At 33.2% G+C, this 24,876-nt stretch overlaps 1 protein-coding gene across 1 annotated transcript; it reads right to left on the reverse strand.

The window, feature by feature from the left end:
- Positions 1-1,395: 1,395 nt before the first annotated feature.
- Tom20 (translocase of outer membrane 20) lies at positions 1,396-23,753 on the reverse strand. Its single transcript, XM_076456649.1, has 5 exons — positions 23,544-23,753; positions 9,052-9,104; positions 8,503-8,584; positions 4,055-4,197; positions 1,396-2,633 (listed from the first exon to the last, which is right to left on the reverse strand). Exons 1-5 carry the CDS (start codon positions 23,665-23,667, stop codon positions 2,580-2,582), a joined length of 456 nt encoding a protein of 151 aa, XP_076312764.1. The 5' UTR covers positions 23,668-23,753; the 3' UTR covers positions 1,396-2,579.
- Between the last annotated feature and the right edge of the window lie 1,123 nt (positions 23,754-24,876).

Here is a 24,876-nt window from a genome sequence, read left to right on the forward strand (position 1 = left end):
AGTAATAATTAAGTTTTGTGGACAAAATATCAGGAATTTTATTTAAAATTTTTATATGAAAATTTTGTCCACAATTAAACAATGCCAGAATGTTGACTTTTCTAAGTGCAAAGTGATTTCTTTTGTTCTATACTATAATTCAATACAGGGTCAATTGATTTGAACCTTGTTATCATCATAAAAAATTAGGAAATATTTATAAATTACCCTTTTCTTTTTCTGGAATGACAGCAAGTTGTAACACAAAACCACAACTGTTTATCCTGATAGCTTAAAGCTTGTAACAGTATACATCTATTTATACGTTGTAAATCACAGGACAAATGTGTAGCTCACATTACTCTAGCAAATTACATAATGCACAAGCTACTTGCAAGCATATTTTGTGAAGAATTTTTGTTATTACTATTCTTTACTTTACATAATCTAATAAAACAAGTTTCTAATATTTACATTTTAGTTAATTTTATAATCATAAATAAGGAATACACATGAATAAAACAAGAAGTATAGTACTTACCTGAATCTCTTTCTTTCCTGTTTACCGTCAATGAAACTTAACTCAATTTGTTTTATACTAATGGTAGTACAACACTAATTTCTTTATATATTCAAATATTGCAGCTAAAAAGATGGAATAATAAAATGCAGAAAGAAGACAATGATCTATAATTATTGAAATTTATCCGGCTTTCTAATTATGTGATAAGAGCCATTAAAAAGTCACCAAAACTTGATGTGTTTTTCAAGGGAACAAGGTTTGAGTTAGAAGTGAAAAAGACATGTCTCTGTGCAGAAAACAATGTAATATAATACATTATTTAATAGCTTATGTTGGTTTAACATTGGTTATAAATAATCTAGCATAAAACACTAGAGAAATCTACTGGCAATTTATGAAAATGGATGTGACAAGTGAATCTGATTTTCTAGTTTATGGTTTTGTAAACAATTAAGATTAAATATTGTAAATGTTATGCTTTGTCTGAGTGATATCTGTAAAATAAGTAATTTACATTTGATTCCTTACTTCTTGAAGGGATGGTAGATAAATTTGGGAAGAGGGAAAAATTAGAGAGAAAATATCACAATTCTCAGTCTTAGGGAGTTTGTGAATATTTTGAAATATTTCCTTACAAAATTAAGAAATTAAAAGTTAAATACTATTAAAACTTAATTTATGTTTTGCTGACAAGTTTATTCAAATATATTTATAACAAAGTAGTTTAATTAAGTTTTGAATGTAGCTCTGTAAAAGATTTTGACATGTGCACTTTGACCTACCCAATGAAAAGGCATTAATCTTGGAAATGCAAGTCAGTGTAAATGTCACTTCATAAAATAACATTTTCTGAGATATTTCATTATTCTTAATGAAAATGTTAGGCTACTCAGTTACAGTCATTAGACACCTTTTATTATATTTTAAGAGGGATTACATACTGTTTATTCTTCATTAAAAACAGCAAGATTTAGAAATCCAATGTTAATCAATGATTTTAACTAACAATGTAAACAATATCAGACTTACAAACCATTAGGTTACACAGTATGAAATGTTTTTCATGTCCATAAAAACTTGTTTTGATAACTAGTCATTTCCTTTCAGCAAATAGTAACTTTTCACACTATAACATAAGGAATATATTTGCAAACCAAGCAAAAACCAAAATACATGTAGGAGGTTCTGCTAACTATCAACGATTTCTCAAAGGCCTGAATTATACTGGAACATCCTGGTTAAAAAACTAAAAACTATTATTTTACCTATAATGAATATAAAAAACAAACTGAAAAAAATTATAATTTTACAATCTTATAATCTTGTGTGTTTTCCTAGTATCATAACAGGCTATACATCTTGGTCATTGTTCTAGACAATGAAACACAAAAATTAAAGAAATATTCCTGGTGCTGTTATTTTTCCTCAATTAATCTGTTCAAAATTATTTATCTATGTACCATTTCTTTTGCATAAAAGTCCGATTCATTCATATACGATAGTTACTATATACTTAAAAAAACAAAAAAACTTACGTTCGGAAAACTAATTAAAAATAAATGTACAAAAGTTCTTGGTGCCCAAGAAACTTTCATGAAGTTTTGGCACTATACAAACTGGTAATGGATACTGCAATTTCAAATACTTTTCCATTTTTTTAAAGCAGTGCACAGTAACTTTTCAGAAGTTTTTGTTTCAAACTCTCTAATCATGTTTTTTTTGCTTAAAAATAATAAAATAACATGTATACAGACAGCATTTAAAGATAACAAGTACAAGCATTCATTCATTATCTTCACTACTGACATAGATTTTGTCATTAGCCTTTATACTCATTAAGCATATTTATAGCATTTGTAAAAGAACTAATTCTGGTCAAAGTTAGCCAATGATACTTGCACTGTAAAGATTTTGAAATTTAAAAACAAGTGTAATTTGAATATAATAATGATCATTAAATGGACTCATACAATTACATGAAAAAAAACAACATGATTTTATTATTCTATATCGTGTTACTAGATGACTAACTTAGTATGCATTATTGGGGAACCCTAAGGTTCAGGCAGATTATTGCTTATTCAACATCATCTTCCACCATTGTTGATCCTCCACTACTGCTTGCAAGTTTCTAGAAATATTACATAATAAAAGATTGAAATTAATAACAATTTCAAAACAAAGTAGTTTTATAAGCTGTTTTACACAAAGTTTGCATTTAAATTATTTCATCAGATGTATAAAAAATTATAATATTAAAAATTAACTCTGTTTTTTACATAAAGTTACTCTCAACATAATAGTATACTGTTATTTACATTTAATACAAGTTACAAAAAAATGAACTGATACACTTTTCATAATCTTATGTATATTAGTTTTACCTTTTTTCAGAACTGAAAAGATCTACAATATGATGCAGAGCTTACAATAACAGCAAAACACAGAGCAATGATGGGGTTTTATACAGTAAGTAGTTACGTTCATTTGTTTTAAGAGAAATTCTGATGTTAAAATATAACTTGAGAAAGTTACTCTACTTTACAAGTCAAGTAAAGATTAAAAATACCTGAATGAAAAATGTTTTGATAAATTTTGTGAATTTGACATATCTCACTATTTATCTGTTGAAGTAAAAACTTTTTCTTGTCAGATAATAATTTAACAACTATTAGTTTAATTAAGTAAATGGACCAACAATACAATATAAGGTTGTTCACTATGTAGAATCACTTATTATTATGAGTTCCATATTAATAGAAACTACACTAACAATTAGTGTCCAAATCATTTTTCAAGCTCTGAAGAATATTAATTTATACAAAACCCTGAGTTTAACATTAATACACAACAATTTTGAAAAGAAAAAACAAACTTATACATAAGGACATAATCATTGATCGACTGCATAATTAATCCAAATTTCTAAACTAGCAAAGTGAAATCTGGACTAGTGTTATCAGGTTTATGACTTCTGACTTAGTTATGACTAACTTTCAGATGCCAGTATGGATACTCATATAACCTCTACTTCACTATCAGTCACTACAGGCCCCTTGCCTGCTGTGAGTGTTATATGACTAGTGTAAACAGTGTGGTAACCTCAACTCTACCATCAGTCTGTATGGGCCCCATGCCAACTGCAGGAGCATGTTTTTCTTTTTTGTTGTGTGCCATTAAATGGACTGAATTAAATTAAATTATCTAGTAAAATTATGACTTGATATTTAAACCAATATTACAATGCCAATGTATAGTAGATTATTAAAATGCACAGTGGAAAAATGATAAGTCAGCATACAATTAACAAACATTTTGGTCTTCAACTAACCATTATCAACATATACACCTCAAACTAAAAATTACCAAAAAAACAAAATATTACAAGATGCATTTCTAAAATATTGCCTTAATTTTATATTTACTTAAAAATCCAAACAGTGATTAGTAGCATACACATTACTGTAAAAATTAAAATAATGAAGCATTGATTAAAAACAAACCCTCAACCAAGTTATAAGGAAAATATTTCACAAGAATGCTAACTCATACCTGACTCACAACAGGCAACCTCTGTATAAGCAAGTGGAACACTTGGGGTGGGAGGGTTTGTTGTAAAACTTGTAGAAGTTGTTGTGGTTGTCCACATACTGCAACTGCATTACTCAGATGTTCTACACCATTTTCAATGTCTCCTAAAAAAAACAGATTTTGTAAAATCTGTAGTTTTCTTATAACACACAATGAAAACAAGTACTCTAATTATCAAATGTACAAATGATAATTTTCTAACAAAACATGGGACAATAAGGAAGCACAACCAAAATACTTGAACTACTCTAGTCCACAAACAAAGAACATGAACACCATACTTGTACTTTATATATACAAGATGACTGTAATCACAACTTATACTTTTTATCTCAATTTAAAATAAAGAAAAAACAAATTTGTCTTTAATATGACTGCATCAGGTAAATGAATAGAAAAGAAAAATTCAAGTCTCCCAATGGGCCACTGCAAAAAAAAAGATTTCAAATGTTCCTCTTTCCAAAACTATGGACCAAAATGCAATTTCACAAACAAAAATATAGAATTATATGTATACACACATACACATATATATTTGACTTATAGTAAATGTGAATTTATATACCTGTCAGTAAAAGTTCCAAGAAGAATTACATTTATTTGTTTATACTCACATAATTTTACCACACAAAGTTCTGATAATGCTGATTGACAAGTGTGAAATATTCTCCCACATAACAAGTGATTCAAAATCATTACTCACAACAAACATCAAAGACACTATTAGCACATTCGAGTAATTTACTGACCGTTCTTTCCTCTATGTCATTGGTGTAAATAAAAAAAAGCAAAGATCTTAAAACAAAGCACTGAGGTATCCCACTTCTGACAATAATCCAGTTTGACTAAATTCCCATTTGTAATAACCCTCTAATTTCTTCCATCCAGCCACTTTTCCATCCAATTTCCTAACTTATTCCCCACATCTATAAAAGACTTTTTTTTTAACAAGCCTCTTATGTGGCACCTTATTAAATACTTTCTGAAAATCCAGATACACCAAATCTACACTTTTACCCATCATATACATAAACAATAACCTTTTCAAAGAATATCAAAAGATTTGCCCAGCAATATTTTCTCTTTATGAAACCATGTTGTCTATCCAGTAAGACTAGACTTTGTTAAATGATTTGCAAATAAACTTTTTTTTTCAAACTTTCCAAAATGTTTTCCACAACTTATGTAACACTAATAGGTTTCTATCACCTCCTTCAAGAATAGGAGTTACATTACTGACTTTCAATCTTCTGATTTAAGTTGGAAATAAATTATTTATCCTAATTAGAGGGCTGACAAAATACAGAAGTAAATAGCTCACACATCAATCTTTAACCTCTTTCAAAACCCTTGAGAAAATATTACCTGGCCCAGGAGCCTTATTGCTCCTTAATCTTCCCAGTTGTTTCTTAACCAACTCAGAATTACTGTAGACATCTTGTTTCTACCTATCAACTATACCTTCTGTAATACCAGTCAATTTAAATTTCTTAAATTTATAATACATCTCTTTCGTTATGATTTTTATATTCTTTATGAACCAACCTGTTTTTTTGCAACCACCCTTTTCTTTAAAACAAGAAATATTTTTATCCTAAATATTTAAAAATTTTCCTCATTTGATCAGTAATTCCAAATATCTTAGCTGCCCAATTCACAATAGATAATTGTTGTTGTGTCCTTTCAAAATTAGTTTTTTTAAATTTGTAACTAAAATATTATTTATCCTCACATGGAAAAAAATAGAGCCTAATGGAATAATGATGACTTGCTTCAAGATGTTTCCCAACTTCCACCCTCTTGATCATTTATATATTCTAGGTTAACAATAAATGTAAAATATGGCATTGTTTCTAGTAGGTTCTTTGACAAATTGGTGAAGAAAGCCTTTTGAACAGTTTCCCAAACTCATGATTTGACTCTAGCATTTTGCACTCTATATGCTTGAAATTAAAACCACCCATAATTATGACTTCATTAATAGCTAAAATATTAATCTCATTGTAAAGTTTCTAATTTCATCAGTTTCATCCGGTGATCTGTAACAAATTCCCACTAAAAAGCCTTCTCTCTTTATATCCACTAACAGAAACCAAAACATATTCAATCTCTCTGCTATTCTCAATATTAATAGGATGTAATTCATACTTTACATAAAAAGCCATTCCTTTCTTTTCAATACTCTATCCCTATTAAATAGCTTGTAACCCTGTATTCCAAAGAAGTTACTGTTATCAAAAATCATCTACATTTAACTGTGTTTCAGTTATTCCCATTATATCAAAATTCTTTATTCTTACCAGTGCTCTAAAGTTATCTATTTTATTTCCTATACTTCTAACATAACAACAGTAATGATTGAGCCGACCCTTATAACTTTGTCTATACTCATTTCCTGTGTTAAACTTTTTCTGTCTCATTCTTTTTACACTTAATTTATCCTGGCCCTCATCACTGTTTAATCCTAGTTTAAAACTTGCCTTAGAGCCAAATTAATAGTTGTAGCAAACAAAATTGCCCTTACCTTATTTAAAAATAAGCCCTCCATTCCAAAAAGTCCCATTCTTCCACTGAACTAGACTGTACTTATTTCATAAAACAATGTTTTTAACCGGTTTTACAATTTACCAGTAAGTTGAAATATACCTAAGCCTAAATACCATTACATGTAGTAAGCATATTTTAATGTTGTAGTAAATTTTACACCAAGCTCAAAGTTAAAGCTTTGACTATTTTTCATTTATTTAACAATATTACTATATCTAGTTATTTTTGTGTAATTTTACCCAAATTACTACAAATTATAATATTAGATAATTTTCAAAAAATCTATGAGAGCTTAATTTTTCAATGCATTCTCTCTTGCATAGCACTCTTTAATAATACTAATTAATTAATTTTACCTAAACTAGCCTAAAATGTTTCATTTTAATTACTTTTATAATAGCAAATAAAGAATGCACATGAAAAAACAAATATAGTACTTATTTGTTTTTTGTTGTTTTTTTTTCTGTTGACTGTCACTGAAACTTAACATTTTTTATACTAATGGTGTTACTGCTCTAGTTAATTTTGTACTTAATTAAATAACGCAAAAAACACACAAAAGCAGACAATGTTGTTTAACTATCACAGTTTTTCTGGCTTCACAACTATGATGCAACAGCTGTTAAAAGTTCAGCTAAGCTTATTGCTTTCTTTCCCACGTAAATGTTTGAAATGGAAGGGAAATAGGCAATTCTCTGTACAGAAAACAACATGTCATTGAGTAGACAAGTTTGACTTTCTGTTGCTAATAAATGATATGTCAAATATCAGAAGAAAACAAAGGTTCTGATAGGTGGACATGGCTGTGTAAGCAAATAAGATTAAAGGCTATAAATATTATGCTTTGCCTGAGTAGTGACAATATTATGAGTAATTTATATTTACTTTTCTCAAAGGGATGATACATAAATGAGGAAAGATGGAATATCCAGAAAGCAAGAGCTTAAAATATAAAATATTAAGATTTTGGATTATTAGCTACATTGTGATGCCACATTTAATTGTATATCATAATAATAAACTACCTTAATTAAATTTTGAACATGATTCAGTAAACCTTTGAAACATGCACAAAAAGATGCCTATAGTGAAAGGGTTAACAAGCCTATCATATATCCTGAGGCATGTACCTGGAAATGACATAGGATAGTTGGTGTTTGGAGTTGGTCTCTCTGTGTTATTCCCTGAAGGTCCTTATGTTTTCCCATACGAGATGAATTGAGTACATCAACTAATACTGACATGAGTATTATTGCAAAAAAATACCATAATATTAGCTCAACCAAAAGCTACTATAGCTAATAATATTCGAGAATCCTTTGAATTAATTAAATACAAAAAAGATCATGTATTAGAGATGAAGGTCTGCCAAATGTTTACACAAAAAGGTGGAGTGACCTTTTTTAAAATGTTCATGTGGGAATTGTAAACCTCTAAAAAATCATATATTCTATTTAACTAAAAATAAAGCCTAAATAACATATAATCATATCTTGAAACTCATTCCTGAAGATAACGTTGCAAAATTGAAACATGTAGTCACATCTTAGTAGTCATATCTTGACCTTAATTAAATTGTTTTAATTGTATAGCTATTTTAACATTGTGTTATTTATTATTTCAGTACTGATATGATTCAGATCAATTCTAACACCTCTCACAGAATGTTCAGGGTCAAGAATGTTGATAAGGTGAGATCATTCACTGCAGCCTTATTTTAGCAGTACATAATACAAAAGGAAAAACTATATTTCACTATAAAGATATCTCAAATAATAATCAACTGAATAAAAGAGCAATTTCAAAAACAAAACAGGTTTAAGAATAATGCCAAACAATTTCCAAGAAGAAACCCTTCATACCTTGTGCCAATAATTCTTCACCAAGTTGAACTTCTTGGATAAAAAATTTCTGAACTGCTTCATAATCTTTCAAATCTGGAAGCTGTTGTTAAAAGTAATTATATTTAGTGTTATTAGTAATTTTATAAATCAGAAAAAAAATATGTACATATGTTATATTTGTGTATCAAAAAGAAACCAAACTGTTATATCTATGTGGCTCATTCATTAATTGGAATGTTCAATATATCTGCCAGAAGCATATTACATATTTAAATAAACTATTTTCTTACTTTTTCAAATGTCAGTGTCAAAGGAACATAACTATTTAAACAAAAAACAAAACAAAACAGAATTATACAGCACAGATATATTCCATCAATACTTTAATGGAGCTAGATTTCATCTTTCTTCAGATGTTGTCATCAGTTCAATCATTCCAGTTAGATAATTATTTAACAATTATAATTGTTCCACTAAAATTTTGCTTTAACACTGTATAAACTGTTTGCAAAACTTTAATTATTTTGCTTATTATTCAGGAAATAATAGAACTTAAAAACTGCATACCTTGCTACTTCCCTTTTTAGATTCTTCTTTTTGTTTTTTGGCTTTAGCTCTCCCTAAAAAAATTCAATAGAAAATTAAATATTTGGTAAAATTTGTAAAACACTGTTAACTAACTAAAAAGTATGTCTTATGTTATTGCTATTGCTAACTTTGCCATACAAACAGGGGTTAAAACAGTTCCAGTGAAATCAGGTTCATGGAGGGATATATTCTTGTATAAACTTGCTCTAGTAATAAAACCACAAGGGAAAACAAGACAAGTATTATATTTTCTAGGGATGATAACTTTTTTTAGCAAATATATAATTTATACTTAAAGATGGGCAGAAAAGTTTCAAGAACTTGACAAGAAATTGATGTTTACAGTAAGATTCCTTGAAGCTATATATAAGTTAAAGTTAAAATTTTATTTTCCTTGTGGATTGCAACAAATAAATGTTACATGATTACTAAATATAAATTAAAATATTTTGAGTAAAAAACTGTTGAAACATTCTCATATTATGTGACTGCTAAATATGATTTTTTACACTTTGTCAAGTTAGGACAATAACCAAGTTTCACAGATTATAGACTTCCACACACACACACACACAAGGTCACATGGTTTTTCATAGGTTCATTCATACATACACATATTAGTCATGTCTTTCAACTTCTCCCATAGTCAGTCCAAACCTAGCATTTTACTTTCAAATATATGGATGGAGAAATTATGTTCAAGTACAATTCCCATCATGATTACCTACAAGAACAAGCACAGTGATCAAAAGCAAGATACATCAGACCCCACCCCATAAAAAAATCCTAGAAAAGTGCAAGTGCTCTACAGATAATTTTCAAAACATCAAAGTTTGTCTATGTTCTTCATGAACAATCCATCAATCCAAGAACAGCACTGCTTCTTACATTTCCAAGTCTTGTTTTAGTTAAAATATGTATTTGAGTATGTCAGGTTTCAGTTTTGTTGATTGATTTAGTGTTTTATGGCACAAAGCAGCTAGGCTATCTGTGCCAAAAGTCCAGTAAAAAGGTAAAAATAAAGTAAATGTAGTAAAATACATAAAAGGAAATGAAGGTAAAACAAAACATCATTGAAAAACAGAAAAAGTATAAAACCAATGTTGATACCTAGTCTACAATGTTAAGAGAGAAAGCAGAGTAAAACAAGTTGTAAAGAACTTTCTCTAGCAAAATGGTAATGATCATAACCCACCAGGAAGACTGACAGGTAAGTACAAGAACCACCGTCAGTAACCTGAAGTTGGCCTTTCCAGTCCTGGTTCCGGGTTATGTGTCATAGCAGCCATTATCAAAATGTAAAATAATAGAAGTTTTAAAAGACATATAGCAAAATCGTAATAATGAGTAGCCAAATGTCCAATAGAAAGGTAAAAGTAAATGGAGTAAAATTTGTAAAAGTAAATGAAGGTAAAAACAAAACAGCAATTAAAACAGAAAATGGCATAAAACCAATGTTGACATCCAGTCTACAAAGTTGTAAAGGACTTCCTGAAGCAGAATGGTAATGATCATAACTTGCCAGGAAGACTAACAGGTAAGTATAAGAACCACCATCAGTCACCTGAAGTTGGTCTTTCCAGTCCTGGTTCCGGGTTACGTGTCATTATGGCCAGTACTAAAAGGTAAAGTAATAAAAGTGTTAAATGGCATACAGCAAAAGTGTAATAACAACTCGCCAGAATGACTAACGAATAGTTCAAACAGCAGTGTTAGTCACCTGAAGTTGGCCTTTCCAGTCCTGGTGTCGATTTATTTAATGTTCTGGCCATTTTCCAATGTCAAATTGAACTATAGTGAATGAAACTGTAAAAAAGGAACCACAATTAAAATGGTGTAATGAATAAATATGCAACACTTAAATGAGATTAAAAAGATGAATGGTCATTACAAAACTAAAAACTTTATCAAGGTGGACAGTGTCACCGTCACCAATAACACTGTCCAATGTTACAGATAAACCCTGGGAAAAAACACGTTTAAAGTATTGCCGTCATTGAGAATTGTAACAAGGGCAAGAAAGTAAAATGTGGCTGATAGTGATTTGAGTGTTACACAAACTACACATTGGTGCATCAGTTCCAGATAATAGAAAATGATGAGTTAAAAAACTGTGACCAATGCGTAGTCTAGTTAGAACAACTTCCTCCTTCCAACCTTATGGAAGTTAGATGGCCAAAGCCCAATATATGGTTTCATTTGAAAAAGCTTGCTGTCGCGTTGCTCACTTCAAGTGGACTGCCAGCTGGCACGGAGCCGAGCCTTGAATACAAGACCATCGTCCATGTACGGAATAGGCACAGTGGTGATAGTGCCAGAGCAGATAGATTTAGCTGCCATGTCAGAAAGCTCGTTCCCGTGAATACCAACATGACCTGGTATCCAGAAAAACTGGATAGAAGTAGCAGTTAATGAGAAATGGGCCAGTCGGTTTTTAATATCAGCGAGAACAGGGTGTGAGCAAACGTGTAGCTATTCCAGGGCCAGTATAGAACTAAGCAAGTCAGTATAAATAGTGCAGTTGGAATACTGCTCAGCTGCAATATGATCCAGGGCAAGAGATATGGCATACAGTTCAGCAGTGAACACAGAAGCTGTAGAGGGGATTCTGCGTGCAACTACCGAACTGCAGCAAATCATAGCAGAGACCACAGAATCACCTGATTTGGATCCATCTGTATAAATGGGAACGGAATGAGTGTTTGAAAAATGTTCATTAAATAAAAGATGGTACTTCCAATCTGGAGTATCTGCCTTTTTCAAATGACTGAAAGAAAGGTCACATTTGGGGGCTGTAATAAGCCATGGTGGGATGGGCTGACCTGTGGAATCTGCAATGTTATCCAAGGACAGACCCAATTCATCCAATTGCGCCCGGATGCGAAAGCCAAACAGAGCAATGGCAGATCATCTATTCTGAAAAAGTATGGCACACAGAGGAAGGAAAACACATCCCCAGGTGGGATGCTTTGTTTAGGAATGAAGTTTCGAAGAATATTGTAAAAATAGTTGCAAATGCAAAGGTGCATGAGATTCAACGTACAAGCTTTGAACTGGAGAGGGATGGAAAGCCCCAATGCAGAGTCGAAGTCCTTGGTGATGAATGGGATCCAGCATCTTTGAGGCCGAGGGTCTGGCAGAGCCATAGACCATTGATCCATAATCGAGTTTTGATCGAATAAGAGCATGATATACCTTTAACATTGAACATCGATCTGCTCCCCAACTGGTAGAAAAGAGGACACGGAGGATGTTCAGTTCTCTTGTGCATTTGACCCGAAGCTGCTTTAAGTGTGGTATAAAGGTCAGCTTACGGTCAAAGATAAGCCCCAAGAACTTGGTCTCAGGGACCACTGGCAGCAAAACTTCACCGATATGAAGTTCAGGATCAGGGTGAATACTCTGTTGGCGGCAAAAGTTCATGCATGCGGTTTTAGAGAGAGAGAAGTTTAAGCCGTTCGCCATAGTCCACTTCAGTACATGATTGAGGTCAGTTTATAATTGCCCCTCAATATATCTCATTTTTGAAGACTGACATGAGATGTGAATGTCGTCGAAATATAGCCCAATCGCAATAGTGAGAGGGAGTTGTTCAGTGATGGCATTTATCTTTATACTGAAGAGTGTGACACTCAAAACACAGCCTTGAGGGACTACAAGTTCCTGTACAAAAGAGCAGGAAAGTGTTGAACCCACACGAACTTGGAATCTCCTGTCCATTAAAAATTTTTTAATAAACATGGGTAAATGACCACGTAACCCATATGTATGGAGGTCTCGTAAAACGCCATACCTCCATGTTGTGTCATAAGCCTTCTCAATGTCAAAGAATATTGATACTAGATGTTGGCATTTGAGAAAGGCTTCTCTGATTGATGTTTCAAGATGAATTACGTGGTCTGTGGTGGAGTGCTGTTGTCGAAACCCACACTGGGTGGCCGAGAGGAGGTTGTTTGATTCGAGGAACCAAACAAGACGAGCATTAACCATCCTTCCTAAGGTCTTACAGAGACAGCTCGTCAAAGCAATTGGACGGTAGTTTGAAGGAATCTTGGGATCTTTCCCTGGCTTAGAGAAAGGTAAAATAATAGCCTGGTACCAGGCATCAGGAAAAACATTCTCCTGCCAGATCCAGTTAAAGACAATCAGAAGGACATCAAGAGAAGCAGGAGATAAATGGTGCAACATGTCATAATGAACATCATCAGGTCCAACAGATGTACTGGCAGACCAATGAAGGGCCATTTTCAGTTCCACCAGTGTAAAGAGACAATTATAGTCAAAGAAACAGTCAGTTCGAAAGGAAAGAGGTGAACGCTCTGTCCGAGTCTTGATGGCCAAGAAGGTGGAAAAACAAGCAGAAGTGCTAGATACCCGACAAAAGCTTTCACCTAGAGTATCAGCGATGCTCTGGACATCAGCCATCTCCTGTCCATCAGAGAGTAAGATCGAGAGGGGGACAGAATTGTAGTGCCCATTGACCTTTCGAATCCTGTCCCATATGATCTTGGAACTGGTGGTAGAAGATATGTTAGTTGTGAACTTAATCCAAGATTCCATCTGGCTTTAACATCTTACCCACCAAGCATGTGCACAGGCTCGTTGGAAAGCGACACAGTTTGAAAGTGTGAGATATCTACGAAAAGTATCCCAGGCCTGTTTTTGACCCTTCTGTGCTAAGTGGCAAGCACGATTCCACCATGGACGAGGATATTGTGGAAAACGTGTTGAGGTTTTAGGAATACACTGAGCAGCTGCTTGTACAATTCAGCCAGTTGCCGCTGCCACACAGTAGTCTATTGATGGCTGATTTACGATGGCAGGATCAAGTTCTGCGAGAACAGTGAAAGTGGACAAGTCTGCCTGATCCAGCTTCCACTGAGGCACGCGGGTAGGATGGCATCAATCATGGCCAGTCTCTCTCAAAAGGATAGGAAAATGATCACTGCCCAGTGGATTACTGTCAACCCTCCATGAAAAATGGGAGAATAATGAAGGGGAGCAAACTGAGAGATCAATAGCGGTAAAGGACTGACTAGGTGCATGAAAGTAAGTGGAAGAACCAGTATTGAAAAGAGAAAGATTGTGATCAGAGAGCATACACTCTAGAGAGCAACCCATCCCATCAATAACAGCACTTCCCCAGAGGGGATGATGTCCATTAAAGTCCCCCAGGATCAGAAAAGGAGACGACAACTGTTCAACGAGAGCATCAAGGTCTGAATGATCATATGTCTCTCCAGGGGAAGGTAGAGAGAATAAACAGTGATGGTATGACCCAAGGAAACACGGTTGGCTACGGCCTCCAAGGATGCATTGAGTGACAAAGACAGGGTGGGCACATGCTGATCAACCAATAGTGCCACCCCTCCATGTACTCGTCCATCACACAGCCTGTCATTTCTGTACAGAGAAAACTGCCGATTGGTGACTGTATCAGCAGGTTTGAGAAATGTTTCTTGTAAGGAAAGACAAACAGGATGGTAGGAAGCAATTGGTGTTTTGATATCATCCAGATTAGAACGTAAACCTCAACAGTCCCATTGTATCAAGGTGGCCATTTTTAATGACGGGTAGGTGAAGTGGCTGGAAAACCCTTCTGTTTACAACCACGTCATTTTTCCTTACTGTCCTTAGTAGGAGGAGGTCTATCAACCTCCATGGATCCTGCCCTGGGTCGAGTGGGCAGGTCTTTGTTGGAAGCGGATTCCAGTGACTGAGAACACGAACGAATGATTGTTTTTCCTCCTAGGGTGGGAGAAAAAGATGTATCAGAAGAAATGCCTGTATTTGAAACTGAAGGATGTGGATCTTGAGGTTTGTTGGAATGTATGGGAGGAACAGAGATGGGTGTAGAAGTATATTCATCATCCTTTTTAATCATGGAGGTCGAAAGGCTTTTCATTTGTTTTGAAAACGATTCTCTTGGAGGCACAAAGAGATCTGTCTGCACTCCCACTGTAGTTGTGGAATGAAGTGCAGCAGCATATGTCTGAGATGGAGTGGTGGGCAGCAATTTCCGAGCTACAGGATAACTAATGGTATGAATCGTTTTCAAATGCTGCACTTCTTTTTCCTCCAACCATTTTAGGCAAGAACGAAAGTAGGAGGGGTGAGAACCATTGCAGTTGACGCAATGTGGATCCATGTCACATTCACAGGCATCGTGGTCCTTGCCCCCACAACGAGCACATGTCAGGGAACTACGACATGATGTCTGTGAGTAGCCGAATCTCTGACATTGGAAACATCGGAGAGGGTTTGGAATGTATGGCCGTACTCTGCAAATGAAATAACCTGCCTTGATGGTGGCAGGTGCATGTGATGAAGTAAATGTCAAAACGAGGGTATTTGTTGGCAGTGTAACTCCATCTTTGCGAGTGGAGATGTGCCTCACTGAAGAAACTCCTTAAGTGGAGAGACCAGTGAGAATCTCTGACTCGGGGACGTTCTTCAAATCCCTCTCAACAATAACTCCTCATGATGAATTCAAAGTAGCATGAGGTGTAACCTCAATAGATATATCCCCAATTGCCTTTGAATACATGAGGAGTTCACTGTGTTGGGATGTGGATGTTTCAACCAATATGTCTCCAAATCGAAGCTTCTTTACTGACTTTGGAGAGCCAGCAAGTCCCTCTAGTCCCTTCTGAATAAAAAAGGGGGACAATTGCCCTAAAGGTTTTTCCGAAAGAGAATGTAATATAAGAAAATGAGGTATGTGTGTTACAGATGTTGAAGATTGCTGTTCAGTCTTCAAGACGTGGTCGCTTATCCTTTGACTGTTTTTTCACTATTTTATTTAAATTTTTTAAGGAGGATCCATAGTAAAAAAGAAAAAATTTCGGTACCCACTGACTCCACCCACCATTGAGCACTGCAAAGTCATGCAAGAACAATGCAGCAATGCCAGGATTTCGTGAGCACTATACCCAAACACCAGCATCAGGCACAATGTCCACAACACCCGTTGAGAACTTCCAACACTGGTACTTGGGTGACTCTAGCCGAAGTGGACCAGCCGACTGACCCAAGGGGAGCCACCCAAAGGCCGCCCGTCTACAGGAATTCAAGGCCAAAGTGGTGTGTTGGGGTTGAACCCCTCAACCACCAGGATCCTCTCCTCCCCTTCACGGGTCACCATGCACGGCAAACACGTGGGTGGATGTTTAGATCCCAGAGAAGGTAACCAGACAGAACAGAACCTTCCCTGGGAGGTCCCCTCACCACGTGAGGAATCCACATCGAGGGGGTCAGGTTTCAGAGTTTCAATCCAAAAACTGAAGTAAGCATTAGATTGGTTGGTATCAAAGTTTCTGGTTTTGGGAAAGAAGGTTGAATGTTGATTGCCAGTGCAACTGTTATAAATGTGAATGTTTAAAGTGATATGGTTACTGAAAGCATTGGGTGGAATTTTGACTCTAATGTCAATTTTGAACAAGACTTCACCTAGCAAGCATAAAAGAAGGTAAGTATAAAAATAATGGTATTTTACAAAACCTTCCTCATGAGGAATCATAAGTGATCATGGTTCATATACAGGTTAATTTTGTCTCCTTATTCTGTCAGCTTGTTTCCCAATTAAATTCCCTATAGAACTCTGCAAACTTTTTTCCACTTTAGCAAGCAAGTATACCAACACAGGTGTTAGAATATAAACACAAAGGCAGCTAAAGCAATTAAACAGTGGTTGGAACTAGTAGAAAACATGGAAACAGGTCACACAATTGACAAAAGTATGTAAAGCTGCTGTCAGATTTAAAAAGGCATGTGGTGCAATATTTTTAGTCTTTTTGATATTTTATTGTAGTTGAGTGAGAGATATTTAGTTTAGAGAAGTTCAAGTTAGAAATAAGATGCTCCTCATACGTTAGTTTTTCTTAACTAAATTTTTTTTCCGGATACCTTTCTACAGAACAAATAGCTATAGCAGCTGTACTAAGGCACTAAAGTTTTTGTACATGTGATAAGCTTTTTTAAGAGTTCAAATCTCTACAAACAATAATTTGAACTGCAAAAGCTTAGAATTCAATCAACATTATACTGTACCCGTACTCTAATAGGTGTGCAGCATTCTCCTTCAGCAGGTGTTTAGCCACTTATCTTTTGTTGGTCTGATACAGCTTGGAGAGTAAATATATATAAAACCCATCTCAACAGTAGGCACTAAGGAGATGTAAATTGGCTGAACACATTGTTATCTCCTACTCAGTGCAGATTATATGATAAACAAGCATTTCCTTTGAGGCAACATTCTTTATTTCTTGCTGATCAAAAGTTTTTTTTTTCCTTAAAGCCTCTAGGATGATTGGGTGATGGTGACAAGAGGGAGTTCAAAGCAAGAGGCTGTTCCAGTTGAAACTTTACTTAAGATCTAATCTAAGAGGTGTTGATAGCCAGAGGCAAAATTAACTATGATAACAAATTATTATGCAAAAAAAACTTACTCATCTTGCAAAGGATCACATAAAAGCCACTCATAAAGATATGGCACATCATGGTGACATCTAATGTTGACATAAATTGGACTTCCAAGATGAGAAAGGAAGATGCTCATGGATCAATAAAAGATGAAGGAACAGAAACCAAGAACTGAGTTAACCAATAGGAAGCAATGAGACTTCCTAAAACTATCAAGCAAGCCACCAACACTGAGAAAAGTGGAATATTGAAGGGAGAGAAGTAAAAGAAAGCAAAAGATGACTTGCTCTATTCCACTGACTTGCCACAGACCACTTAACTCTTTTCAGCATGGACCAAGGACCAAGCTCATAACTATTTTGTACTTGTTATAGTTTTTGTGCAATAACTTTTAAATTAGTAAGCATATCTTCATGAATTCTGCAGATTCCCAGTAAACATTACATAAGTAAAATATCATATTTCTTTTATTAAGTTTCAAGAAATGTTTTTCTCATACATTTTTTCCTTTTCATATGTTGACTATCCAACACACAAATCAATTTTGATTCTAAGATTTAAAACACTTATGAATCACTAAATTTTCAAACTTGGCATGCAAAATCTTCATAATGTTTCCAGATATTTGTTTGTAATTGAACACAAAACTACACACACAGGTATCAAAACCTGATTTCTAGCTTGTACATCCAAAGACATCATGATATGGCACTAGGAACTGTCACAATAACTATCAAACATTAAAAAAAAAAATTTATATTTTATCTGTTAGTTCCACTAATGGATCTCTTTATGTTTGGTCAATTTGACCAACCTTGTAACAACCATAAAAAAATTAGGAAATAAATGAAAATTATATTTTTTTGTTTTAGAATAACTATAAATAATGAATCCCAAACATAAATGTTTAGTGTAAACACTTTAAATTTCATAACTTTATTTATTTATTATTTTTATTATGCTGACCTTCCAGCCATGCCTGGTTAACATTACAGAAGTTGCAATGGCATGGTGCACATGCACTTATGTTACTGTATCTAAGAGTATAAAGCTGGCCTGTCTTGGCTGTGTTTTAATGGACTAGCATTTTGTACAATAGTCACAATTAAGTTATATTATGTGTAGATACATTACCATTTACAAATAATTCTTAAATTTCAGTTATTGTTCAAATTACTTAGAAAAGTAAATAAAGAAGCACAGCAAACAATTATCTCTTCTAGTTACAAACTCTGTACTTGTTTGCTGCTTGCTGTAGGTTGCCAAGCCTTATCAAATTGCACAACTGGAGGGCGTGAAAAAACATTTTTTAAAAGTTTATGCATAAATTTTATAACCAAAACATCATAAATTACAAAAGCAGTGCCATAGAATTCCTTTATAATTTACTAAGCTTAGTAACTATGCTGTATTTAGGTTTAAAAAAATGAAATTTTAAGCACACTTAATACACCTTACCAGATTGAAATCTTGTACCATAAAAATGAAACTGACATCCTAATACTTCAAAATGGCTAAAAAAGTCAGTGGGGGATCATTTGCAGCTTTTGATTGATTATTCACATGTCCTAAACAAAAGTAGGTGTATATAGGAAGATGTTTCCAAAAATGGAAAGGAGTGGGTGAGGCCACTGTGTTTGATTCAGTAAACATAGCAATATCTTAACAAATAGAACAAATATGATTTTTAATTTTAAATTCTAGCTTGTCAATATTGGTAATTTGAGTACCTAATTCATATAGAACTACAAACTTTGTATTTGGACATCACAAACATCTCATTTGAATGAGTACTGCATTCAACATACCATGCGACACAAAAATTGATGTTTGCTTTTCTAATACATATAAATTTTTAAATTATGAAATTAACTAATATATAAAAATAAAATCTGAATTATAATCTACAATTCAATACCAAATTTACAGACCTAAATTTATAAAATAGTCATTCAATAAAGTTTTGAATGCAAGTCAAAAAACAAGATATTATATTGGAACATCACTCATGTTGATATGATTAAAAGAATGTAAATAGGTAGATCTAGATGAATAAGGGGCTACAGAGGGTTGAATCACCAAAAGAAAGAGAGATGTGAGGGCCTTGCACAATAGAAATTTCCATCTCAGATGTAATGAAAACTGCTAAGCTCACCTAGCTAACAAATTGATAAAGCTCCCAAATAAATCAGATTCAGAGTGAGAGTTAATGTACACTTAGACAGCCTAACCAGGCAACCCAATGAAGAAGAAAGTTGCTGCAAAACCTGCCACCTGGGATGAAGTAAGAGACACAAATAATTCATATTAATGTGAAAATGCAAACCTAGTGAGCTCAAAGTCCTCAGGTCATAGTGGGAAAACAGACAAGTCTTGAGTTTTTGAAGACAAAGAAAACCCTCAAGAGATCACTTATGTAGTTCAAGGGTCTTTTGAAATCCAAATGTACTCAAATTGCAAAAGTCACTGGATGGCTTGAGAAACAAGTCATTTTCAAGATCCTTAATATATGGTATACCAGAGAAATATTCAAGTGAATGCTAGAAGTCCACAATATAACATGTAGAATGGAAGAGGACCTGATCATACTAACAAGGATGAGAAATTTGCTGAACCTCCCCCAAATCTACCTGGAGTATAGACAATTGCTGAAGAACTTCCAAAAAAACATTTTGTTGACTGAAAAGCACCAAATGCAGTTCCCTGGTATAAAAATGAGAGAACTGAAGAAGTCTAATTTTACACAGTATGGCACGTCATCCAAGGAAATTGAAGTTGAACAAGTAAAAGACAAAGTCAAACTGGCCAAGATAGATAATTAAAGATGGTGAAGAAGATTCCTAAGCTGAAAGAGACTCTAAGCATTGTACTTTAGGAATAAGGAAGAATCATAGACCACAGGAGAGTCTCAAGGTTAGGGATGGCATGGCAATTGAGAGTCAGCAAAAATCTAAAAGGAAAAAAGAATCTACATTGATGCAGATATCAGTTAAGGGGGAGAGAAAAGTAAGGTTATGCTGTATGTTCACCTGTGAATCAGCAGAAATAACTGGGATAAGGGAAACAATATTACATTCTCAAGTTAACATATAATGAAGGACAAAAGTGTGTGTATCTAATCCTAATTGGAGCAGAATCACAATAATTAAATTCTAAGAACTTAAAAGTATCAACAAGTAAGAATATCAAATATCAATTATGCCATATCTGCCACATCCAATAACCAATGAGACATCAGGACAAGAATATTGCAAAATCACATGGAAAAACCAGTATTGCAAATGTGATATATTTAAGTTGTTTTCAAAATTAATTTACAAGTAGGTTTACTAAAACGATAAACAATAAGGTTAGAAAAGTTAAGTACTTCTTTATTGTGTTTGGTTGTGCTCTAAACCTCTTCCAAACAGAATGAGTATCTCAGACATTATATGTTGAAGATTTAAAAATTGACCAAAGGTCATCCAAAACTTTCTAGATTTTTGTTTCATTGATGTGTATATCCAAACAAGGAAAGGTATTACAATTATACTTGTCATAAGACATTAATATTAGGCCTATTACATTTTCAAACACTAAATTCTTTATCTAGTGCTTTAGATATTTTTAACAATTAAAAGATTGTATAATAATAGTATTCCAATCACATTATATTTGTCATTCCTGAAAGCCCATTTGCTCAATTAAGAGTTCAACAGGCTGGCTGGGATACAAAAAAAAACACAGCAGTGAACTGAACACTATTTATATAAGCTATTTGACACACTAACAATAACCATCATTATCGCATCTATATCTTTCACAAGCTTGCAAAAAAATATTACAACCTTACTTGCCATAAAACATTAGAATAAACCTATTGCATTTTTAAATATTATATTCATTATCTTGTCCCTTAGGAGCTTACAAGGATTGAAATTGTTATTGTATCAAATGGCTTATGTAAATAATATTCAACTACTGCTTTATTTATTGTATCCCTACTGATGTACAGACATACAGATTCAGCAAAATGCATCATTGGTAATGTATATTATAAACATAGTGTGGTTAGAATACTGTTGCTATATACTCTTCTAATGTCTTATAATAAGTATAGCTATAATCATTTTTCAGAAGCTTATGAAAGGAACATACACCATAAAGACTTGCAAAACTGAATTCAGTAGCTAACACAGCATGTCTTTCATCTTACACACAGCTTGCTTACTGAACCTTGTTGGAAAAACTCATGCAATGGTTGTTCTATTTATTGAATTTTTCACATATTCTAGGCCATGTCTTCTGCTTCTACTACTCATTGGGATGTGCTGAAAATGTATATTAGCATTACACTAAGATTCCTAATACAACAAAATGTCTAGCAAAGGTAGAGACAATCAGCCACTATGAAATCATGTTAGAAGTGTTATTGACACAATAAAAGCTATATACACTCTTCTGTCAAAAATTAAGTTGGAAGGTAATAACTTCAAACAAAAATTTCAGAATCTTCACCTGTTGTTTCAACTGAAATATGATATACTTTCTTATCAAGAGTTATGTTTATGTTAGGATCACAGCCATGATATTGAAAAGTTAAATGTACTTTGAGTCACTTTATCAGGATTGCAGTCTTCTGGATTCACTGCATCAGAAGTTGCTGCTTTACACAATGGAATATCAGAAAATTTCATGCAGTTAGAAGAAGAACAAAATAACTAACTTTGTCTTGGGCACCATGTTAACATAAATGGATGATACAATGAATAAGTATAGTCAGAGAAATGTGTGATATTTTGATAGGCAGAAAATTAAAATCACAATGGCAAAGACCTAAAAAGACATGCTCGAAAATTAGCAAGTAGCAGTTTTGAGAACTTAAACTCTGAGAATTTTGAGAAAAAGATCAAGTTTCTTGCTAATTTTTAAAATTTAATCTCTCATGTTGACTTTGAAACAAAGGGTTCCAGTAATCTCCTTTGCTACATTCACAAAAGATCTTCAGATGCAAGCTTCTCTTACACAGAAGCAAAGCAGCATATTTTCTGTTGTCTTCCTTTACCTGAGGCTATTATTAAAATGAATAAAAAAATGAAAATTAATCAAGACCTGTTTAGGAATTTTCATAAGGCAGGAAAGAATTTTTTTTTTTTTTATGGTGTTAGGGGGTTGGGATAGTCTTTGAACCAGACCCATAATACTCTTGGGACAGCATTTAATTAAGAAGTTTGATAGAATTCTCTTATCTTAAAACATCAAAACTGTAGTGTTTATGGTTAACATGAAAGAAAAAGATGATTTAGAATAATTTTGGTCTTTAAGGAGATTTCATTAAAAACCTAAGTATGGAAGAAATATAAATAAAGAATGAAGCATCACATGCAATAAGTTTAAAATGTCACTACTCAGTGAAAACAATAAATAAAAATTAATTTAGCTGGTAAATTACTGTCACTGCTAATCATCTGAAATATTATAAAACAAATAAGAAGGTTAAAGTAATATTTCAGTTTTATTAATATAACTGAAGAATATGAAGAACTTTTATCTTAAACCAATTTCAACATTCAAATAGAAAGTAAAAATAATGCCAAGTGTTCTACCAATAACCCAGCAATTTTGTTGGAAATAATTTTACAAATAATTAAATTGTTAAAGATAAAATTGTAAATTTTGATGATAAATTGTCAAACTGAAAGATTATAAAATTATCTGAATATCAAAGGGATGTAGGCCAACAAAAATATATTTATACACAATTCTGATACAAATTACAATAAAAACTGTGACAGAGAAAATTAATACTAACACTCTTAATTTTTGGTATCACTATTAAATTATATAACTTACAAACTGGTGAAGTTGTATTAAAATTAGGAACCTTACTCATACTAGTATACTAAAGTCTACAGATAATAACCTTTGGAGCTCATCATCGGCTTTTTAGTTTTACAGAGAATGCTTTCAATATTAATAGTATGAAGATTGAAGTCGCTGCAGTTGCTGGAGTCTAGTTAAGCCTAACTAATTATTAAAAATAACCATAATTTTGAGTTTAATGTACTTACTTTCTTTCAATTTTTGCTTGAAAAGAGGGTCATTTCTTCTTTTTCTATCAAAATAAATACAATAACCAACAAAAAGAGTTCCACATACTCCAGCAGCAACACCTATAGCTGTTTTAGAAAACATTACACCCACAAAACGTATTTAAAATGATAATATACACAATTTCTACTTTTTCACCACGAGTAATTTCCGTGTAGACAAACAATGCCCTCTGTTTTCTTGAAGTGTATATATATATATGCATGTGAAAGTTTTCGTAAATGAACATGAAGAAAATATAATATATGATTTATTTTTAGGTTCATAACTTTATTTAATAAAGATACATGTGATTTATTCATTTGACTTTTTGAATATATGCTTCAATTTCTACATCAGTTAACAACTGAGGAATGTTGTTAATTATAAAAAATGTACTTTTTAAGGTTCTGGTTGGAGAAATTGAGTCTCCTGGTGGGGCACATACGTTAAGATTTAAGTGCTATGTTTCGTTTCTAGTTTAATAGTTCTCAAACACATTAAGACACATCATTTTTAAACAATCTTAAAAAGTACTCATTGTCAACGTATACTATGTGTTTTCTTGCTTCTTAGCTAATTTAAACGTTTGAAATAAATTTCACAGACACAGGTTTATACAGCTTGAACTGCAGACCATTGGTTAAGGAATGTAACTAAGTTCTTCTCGCCTTAACTATACACTGTTCTGGGTTATTCATCAGTCATACGGTACCTACCTTCTCATGGAATCTTTCTATAAAGTTGAACATATTGTTGTAATATTCTTTCTTTGGCAACCTCTCTTTATTCATTTAAAATGCTTATTACTTACTGAAATAAAATAGATCATCCATATATAATGCCCCCGCTGGTACAGCGGTAAGTCTACGGATTTACAACGCTAAAATCAGGGATTCGATTTCCCTCGGTGGGCTTAGCAGATAGCCCTATGTGGCTTTGCTATAAGAAAACACGCACACACACACATGTATATAAACATAAAAGTTGTATTACGTATTTTTAGTAAGAAAAACTGATTAGCTCCAACTAGTAATTAAATACTTCAGTTTTGAAATATATTAATTATGTTACCAATTATAACACCACTGGCCTGGCAGGGCTAGGTAGTTAGAGCGCTCGACTCATATGTTGAAAGTCACAGTTTAAAACATGCTCGCCCTTTCAGCTGTGGGGACGTTATAATATTTCTCTTAATCCCACTAGTAGATAATAAAAGAGTAGTCCACGAGTTAACGGTGGGTGGTGATGACAATCTGTCTTCCCTCTAGTCTTTCATTGTTAAGTTAAATATGGTTAGCACATGTAACGATT

This window comes from Tachypleus tridentatus, chromosome 9, assembly GCF_004210375.1.
Source record: "Tachypleus tridentatus isolate NWPU-2018 chromosome 9, ASM421037v1, whole genome shotgun sequence".
Classification (NCBI taxonomy): Eukaryota; Metazoa; Arthropoda; class Merostomata; order Xiphosura; family Limulidae; genus Tachypleus; species Tachypleus tridentatus.

Excerpts from the sequence above, each read along its gene's own strand:
- Tom20 (XM_076456649.1), bottom strand. The coding sequence starts at position 23,667 with ATGTTTTCTAAAACAGCTATAGGTGTTGCTGCTGGAGTATGTGGAACT. Across the intron at positions 8,585-9,051 it reads CTAAAAAGGGAAGTAGCAAG|CTTCCAGATTTGAAAGATTA; the intron begins GTATGCAGTTTT and ends TTTTAACAACAG. Across the intron at positions 2,634-4,054 it reads GGTTGCCTGTTGTGAGTCAG|AAACTTGCAAGCAGTAGTGG; the intron begins GTATGAGTTAGC and ends TAATATTTCTAG.